Genomic DNA, 7,292 nt, shown 5'->3' on the forward strand with positions numbered 1-7,292 from the left:
TATTTATAAATTATTTATTTCATGACAACTCTGTTATCATTTCATCTGTACTATATTTATGGGTCAGATTATGTTTGACTTGAACACTACATTTTAATCGCATTCGAAAAAGTATAAATAACTTTTTTGTTCTCCGAAGTTTCAAATCTGTGAGAAATCAGGTGTAAATCACTGTACAAAAGGAGATCAAAAATAATATTCTATCACATTATTTTTGTGGTAGATAAACAAAACACCAAGGCCAAAAGTGGATTATACTGGTGCAAGTATGGTCAGGGGTCAGTTTTCATGTCATTATTTTTTTTAATAAATCAAAGGCTATTTTATACATTTTAGTTATTCAGTAAACAGAATTAGTTTGACAAGTTGGAAGTAGTGGACAACTTTTATACAGTGTCATAAATGTTCTTATTACCCTAGAATTTTAAATGTCAAATATCCAAAATGTTACATATTGATAATGTTACCTGTGGTGTACGTATATCACAAGTTTTAAAGTATCTCTCAATTTTAAAAAGGTTTCGAGTTTGGTTTATTTCAAAGCAACAAAGAGAATGCGCATGCGTTGAACGGCATGCGCAGGGGCACAATGAGACGAGCCTAGGTAAAGTCTCCAGGAAATGTGATTCCATTGGCTATTTCCCCGAACGGTTGCCATTCAAAAAGGAACGCCGGCGTCCATCGAGTTTCTGATTGGTTCACGATGCTGTCAGTCAGTCCGGTAGGAACAGAAGGGGCAGGACTCTTATCTGAGCCGTGGGTGCGCTGCGGCGTCCAGAAAATAGATAGACAGAATATGCTAACCTATGATTGACGCAACTAAGTTACAAACTCATCCAACTAGATACTGACACGCCAAACTAGCAAACAGAAGATGTCGAAGAGGAGCCGCGCGTTTGTCTAGTGATTTACATGCGTTTGCCCAGCAACCCATCACGAACAGCAAGCTAGTTAGCAACATGATGATGGCCAGCTGAACATTGTTGTGCCTTCAGCTCTTGTTATTATTGCGCTCACGGTTTAACGGTTTAATCTTCTCTTTTCCTGCTCTGAATTGGTGCCTTTCATGCCTCCTTTCTACATGCACTCCTAGACTTGTAACGTTAATTAACTGATCGGAGCTGCTCAGTTTTAGGTGCTTGTGCGCCATCAAGCTAAGCTAACAGCACAGGATTGGTGTGCATGGGCCAAACCCCTTTCACATTTTAGCTCGCAGCTAACCAGTCGCTGGATCTACAAGTTTGGACCAGAAAGTGAGTTTTCTAGAAAGATACGCGGTGCAGATCGATCAAGCAGAATGTTGGTTCGCAGAAACCCACGGATCTTTTCCTTAGGCTGTGATCGAGACCTACATTGACCCTTAACAACAACGACAGAAGCCCCGGTCTTTCTATGCAGGCTGCAAAATGAGCACATAGTAAACTGTGACATTGATCTGTTTTGTGCCTTTCAACGATGTAGCTTTGCAACCTGCGTGCTTTTTTTGCGGCATACTTATAAGGACAATAAAGATGAACAGTCAAGGAATCATGTCACAAGAGAAGATGGAGCTGGATCTGGACATCCCGTCGTCACTTGTTCAGAGCGATGGGCCCTTGAGACGATCTAACAGCGAACCCATGATAAACGGCCTGAGGTGACGACTGATAGAATATTTTGTGATGTTTAGACCAGTAAATGTATTATGTTGGTATATTATTGGAAGTGTCTTTCAATCTGGTGAGCTGCCTACTTGATCATGCTGAAAGATCCAGCCTAAGCTGGTAGCTAACTGGTTTTTAATTGGTCCAAACTGGCCATACCAGTTTAAAGTGGTCAAGCTAGTTTTTGGAACCTGGTAGCTGGTTTACCATCTTGAACCAGCTGGAAACCACAGATTTTAGTTTAAAGATTATCCCCCCCCCCAAAAAAATGTTGCTGATATTGTGCTCACCCTCAGGCCATCCGAGATGTAGGCATCGGAACATATTTGGAGAAATGTAGCATTACATCGCTTGATCACCAATGGATCCTCTGCAGTGAATGGGTGCCGTGAGAATGAGAGTCCAAACAGCTGATAAAAACAATACAATAATCCACACAACTCCAGTCCAAAAGTGAATGTCTTGTGAAGTGAAAACCTGCATTTTTCTAATAAATCCATCAAGATGTTTTTAACTTCAAACCATTTGTTTATGATGGTACTCATTCACTACAGAGGATTCATTGGTGAGCATGTAAATGATCAATGTAAATTTCTCCAAATCTGTTCAGATGCAGAAGCAAACTCATCTACTTCTTGGATGGCCAGATGTTGAGTACATTTTCATTTTGGTGTGAACTATTTAGGATATAGGTTTGTAAACAGGGATGAAACATTTAATTTTGGGACATCATGTTCCCAGCCTTGATGGTGAGTTCCTACACGCTTTTGATGTCTAAAAATGCTGTATAGCTTACTAAGTGTTGAGAGACACCATGCATGACTGTTGTGGTTACTCTCTCACTCATAGAGAGTAGAGACATGAAGCCATGCTAGAATAACATGCTTTGAGTCATCAGGGCCACCAGTCTCCGAAGAACAGACTGTGTTGGTAGTATAAAACTCACACATTAGGATTGCAATGGTTTAAAAGCCAATATTCACTCTAAAAGCATGTTTAGAGTGACAATGTCACAAATCTTATTGTGACTAATGAGTACAGGTTTAAATTTTTAAACCATGTTTTGACCTCATTTTGTTTAATTAAAGTGTCATAACTAGACCTTCCGGTGAAACGCCTGACTTCTCTCTGGTGATGCATGCAGGACTTCTCCAATTATTTTTTTCATTTAAACCCACATCTCAGAATCCAATCAACACCTGTTGGATTGAACCAAATCCCCACCCTACATTTTTTTCCGCAATCTGTTACACCCAGATATGTCGCAAAACAGAAGAAAGGATCTGTTGCTACTTATTCAGTTTTATCATGACTTTAAAGTTTAAATGAATAGTTTAGTACACGCTGATGTTGAAAAGGTATTTTCTTTCTCCAGTGATGCTTCACAGGTGTTCCAGAGAGAGGTTCTCCGCAGCAGAAGAAACAGTACTACTGTTGTTCGACCCAGTGTGGTATGTAAAGAGTTGCAGAATGCAATGTTAATGTGCGAATTTGATTTTTTATTTTTTTATTTTTTATTTTAATGCATTTTGTTTATTGAATGTTCATGCTTTTTAGGTTCCGTCTTCGCCAGTACGTGTTCCTAGCACAAGACTGCAGAGGATCAAACAGGTACAAAGTTTGCTTCAGTTTACCTTGAAATATGACTTATTTCTTAGTCTGTGTTCTTCATAGCATGTCAGACTCACTACTCCTATAAACGTGCTTATGGGAGTGCGTGTTTAAAAGTACATGCTAAAATTACATTTTGGAGTTCTCGCAAACCACCTGTCTTTCAGATTCAGACTGGTTGGTAGTACTGCACTCCAACATGGCATATGTACAAAAAGTCACTTGGTGTTGGTGATATATTCGCTCATATGGGCATTCTTTGTGTTTGTTTATCTGTAGGAAGAGGGTGTTGATGTGATGAACCGTGAAACTGCTCATGAACGGTAAGAGCTCACATCTGTTGAACCCCCAGGGTATTGGTTTCTCATTTATCAGTTGCTGAAAGCAGGTTTTGTCTGTTTCCAGTGTTCATAACAATATTTGACATGTACTGTGCACACTGAAATGAGGTCTTCTATTAGACTGCTTGATTCTAGTCATTGGTTGAAGGGAATAATGTCAGTGTTTAGTGACACATATATTAATTTTTTCCCGTCTGTATTTATTTTTCCCCCATAATGTCAATTGATCTAGAGAGGTGCAGGCAGCCATGCAGATGAGCCAGTCTTGGGAGGAGAGTCTTAGTCTGGTAAGAGCCTGGTTTATGTTACCGTTCAAAAGTTTAAGGTCAGTAAGATTTTTGTTTTTAAAAGAAGTCTGCAAGCCCAAGGCTGTATTTATTTGATCAAAAATGAAGTAAAAACTGAAATTGATTTATTAGTTTAAAATAACCTTTTCTATTTGAATGCATTTTAAAATGTAATTTATTCCTGTGATCAAAGCTGAATTGTCAGCATCATTACTCCAGTCTTCAGTGTCACATGATCCTTCAGAAATCATTCTAATATGCTGATATGTTGCTCTAGAAACATTTATCAATGTTAAATGTTTTTTTCCAGAATACTTTTGCATTCTTTTCAAGAATCTTTTGTAATATTATCAATGTCTTTACTATCACTTTTGATCAAATGCATGTGTCCTTGCTGAATAAAAGTATTTAACTTAATGACCAAAACTTTTAAACTGTGTATAATATTATTATTATTGCAAAATGTATAATTTAGGTTTTTAAAGGAACACTCCACTATTTTTGAAGTTAAACAGTTGAGTTTTACCGTTTTCGAATCCATTCAGCCGATCTCCGGGTCTGGCGGTAACACTTTTAGCTTAGCTTAGCATAGATGATTGAATCTGATTAGACCGTTAGCATCTCGCTCAAAAATGACCAAAGAGTTTCTATAGTTTTCCTATTTAAAACTTGACTCTTCTGTAGTTACAAGTGTACTAAGACTGACGGAAAATGAAAAGTTGCGATTTTCTAGGCCGATATGGCTAGGAACTATACTCTCATTCCGGTGTAATGTAATCAGTCCGTCGGTCTTAGTACACAATGTAACTACAGAAGAGTCAAGTTTTAAATAGGAAAAATATCGAAAGCTGCGTAATATCGTATATACCCATGGTACGGCAGCAAAGTTCCTTGATTATTACGCCGGAATGAGAGTATAGTTTCTAGCCATATCGGCCTAGAAAATCGCAGCTTTTCATTTTCCGTCGGTCTTAGTACACGTTGTAAATACAGAAGAGTCAAGTTTTGAATAGGAAAAATAACTCTTTGGTCATTTTTGAGCGAGATGCTAACGGTCTAATCAGATTCAATTATCTATGCTAAGCTACAGCCGAAAGTGCTACCGCCAGACCCGGAGATCGGCTGAATGGATTCGAAAACGGTAAAACTCAACTGTTTAACTCTAGGGGAGTTGGAAAATGAGCCTATTTTCAAAAATAGTGGAGTGTTCCTTTAAACGGAATCTTCACAATTATTATTGTGTGTAAAAGTTGAGGCAATGTTCTCACTCAGATAATATGATGCATGCAGTAGCTCTGTTGCTACACTTCCTCTTCCCTTATTGATGGGATTGTGGAAGAGAAAATGGAAGCATGCTAGAAAAAAGCTCCTGGAGTCAACAGGGCCACCAGTCTTTCAAGAACAGACTGGATTGGTAGTAGAACACTCCGACACTACATTAGTAATCAAGTGGTTAATTAGTGGTAATAATAATTCTGTCATATTGTGTAAGTGATTTATATGGTTGTGCTTGATTCTAGAGTGATAATGATCTTGAGAAATCTTCATCGTCGTCTCCAAAGCGGATTGATTTTGTGCCTGTGTCTCCTGCTCCTTCGCCCACCAGAGGGATCGGAAAGAAGGTATCTCTTCCTTTTTTTTAAAATAAATAACTTGCTGTACTGTTGTTGTTGTTGTTTAAGGCTTAATGCTTTGACTGACTTCTCTCTTCAATGAGCAGAAAAATAAATAACTTGCTGTACTGTTGTTGTTGTTTAAGGCTTAATGCTTTGACTGACTTCTCTCTTCAATGAGCAGCAGTGTTTCTCTCCGTCTCTTCAAATCCTGGTGACCAGTAACGGTCTGACGCCCAGCCCTGTTCCCAGCCCAACACGCCGCTTCAGGTAAGTTCTGTTCAGGCATCCCGCCACAGTAGGAATGTTTTCTGCCGACATCAGGCATAATAGTGTAGGATATTAAGCTGAGTAGCTGATGTCACTCTCATCAAAAGTTTGCCCAGCAGGAGGAGTCAGAGCCCGATCAACTGCATCAGGCCTGGTATTCTGGGTCCTCTCAAACGCAAAAGTAAGGAAGCAGTCAAGACACTATCTTTTGCAATGTTGTTACAGCTGGGATGCCTAAATAAAATAAAAATAAAATATTTTGGTGGATCCTCAGGTGAAATGGAGACAGAAAGCCAGCCCAAGAGACTCTTTCAGGGAACCACCAACATGCTGTCCACAGAGGTGTCTCACTTGCCTGAACTTAACACCTGGTGAGTTTTCACAGTGGAGTATTTTAATTGAGTACATTATATGAGAAGTGGATGTGTACTTGGATGTTTTTGCGTTATATAATCCCCGTCTATTTTTAATCTGTCTACTAGTGTTGTCCAAAAACCACAACAATGGTGTATATATCAATTCATATGAATATTTCAAACTTTCATTACTCATTTCTCCCAGTATCGATACAAGCTGCACACTTTCGCTATCTTCTCTCTGACAGTGAGTTGACACCACATGCAGTGTGTGTAATTAAAGTAGTATACTGTCCATTGCGTTGCATATTTCATAGTGAAACGCAGCACTCTGTTCATTTACACGCTTGCAGCTCATGATCCAGTGTTTTCAGCATCTCAGAGTGGCTCTGTTCACAGTTAAGCCCACTTTTTTCTTTTTTTTTTTTACTGGAATTTTTATAACAATAGTAATATTTATTTAATAATTAGTATAATACTAATAATAAGAGTCTCGCTTGCTAAGAAAATATTTTGACCGATCAAAAGTAAATTCAATATTAAAAATTTGTTACATTTTAATGCCATTTACTTTGTGACAATGTTTCCCCATGGTATCAAATGTGGCTATTTTTCAAGGTATTGTAGCAAAGATTCCAGTATTATGGCAACATTAACGTCTACTATGTCAATTATTAAATGGCAGGAAAAAAGAGAATATTGTCTACATTTTGTTTCATTATTTTAATAATGACCGTTTAGTTAAATAACTACATGAGAAAACTTGAAGCATTATTTACTTAATACTGTAAAATGGTATGGCTGCGTGTTGTTGATTTATATATATTGCTAATTATTTATTTATTGTGTGTAGTAGCATATTACTTTGTTGAATATTGCTGTGAAATTGAAGTTCGTATCAAGTGTCATCTACTGGAATATAGATATCAATCCCATTGGTTCTAAAATTACTTACAGAAATTTTAGAGATTATATTTTGTCATGTTCTTTTTTTTGCTGAGTCCATTTAAAATATAATTCTGGCTTAATTATTTGGGAAAACTTTACACAAAACTGTCGAGACTAAAATGAATAGCAAACACGTTTATTTTTGTTATGAATTCAGTGTTTCCCCTAGGTTTACAGCTTTGGGGGGGGGGGGGACGGTTCCGTTTTTTTGTTTTTTTTTTTG

At 37.8% G+C, this 7,292-nt stretch overlaps 1 protein-coding gene across 5 annotated transcripts in view; it reads left to right on the forward strand.

Annotated features, from left to right (window-relative positions):
* Nucleotides 1–705: 705 nt before the first annotated feature.
* LOC107751970 (protein FAM122A-like) overlaps nt 706–7,292 on the forward strand; it is an 8,624-nt gene continuing 2,037 nt past the window's right edge. For 2 of the 5 annotated variants that reach the window (XM_016567779.1, XM_016567780.1), the window contains exons 1-9: nt 706–1,636; nt 3,019–3,094; nt 3,201–3,254; nt 3,534–3,577; nt 3,828–3,882; nt 5,403–5,504; nt 5,680–5,765; nt 5,873–5,946; nt 6,040–6,136. In XM_016567779.1, coding sequence (XP_016423265.1) covers nt 1,512–1,636; nt 3,019–3,094; nt 3,201–3,254; nt 3,534–3,577; nt 3,828–3,882; nt 5,403–5,504; nt 5,680–5,765; nt 5,873–5,946; nt 6,040–6,136 — 713 coding nt within the window. In that variant the 5' untranslated portion in view covers nt 706–1,511. The remainder of the gene's footprint in view (nt 1,637–3,018; nt 3,095–3,200; nt 3,255–3,533; nt 3,578–3,827; nt 3,883–5,402; nt 5,505–5,679; nt 5,766–5,872; nt 5,947–6,039; nt 6,137–7,292) is intronic. The other 3 variants (XM_016567782.1, XM_016567784.1, XM_016567781.1) reach the window with 2 other exon arrangements.

Source organism: Sinocyclocheilus rhinocerous, unplaced genomic scaffold (genome assembly GCF_001515625.1).
Source record: "Sinocyclocheilus rhinocerous isolate Xijiao unplaced genomic scaffold, SAMN03320098_v1.1 scaffold662, whole genome shotgun sequence".
In the NCBI taxonomy this organism is placed as follows: Eukaryota; Metazoa; Chordata; class Actinopteri; order Cypriniformes; family Cyprinidae; genus Sinocyclocheilus; species Sinocyclocheilus rhinocerous.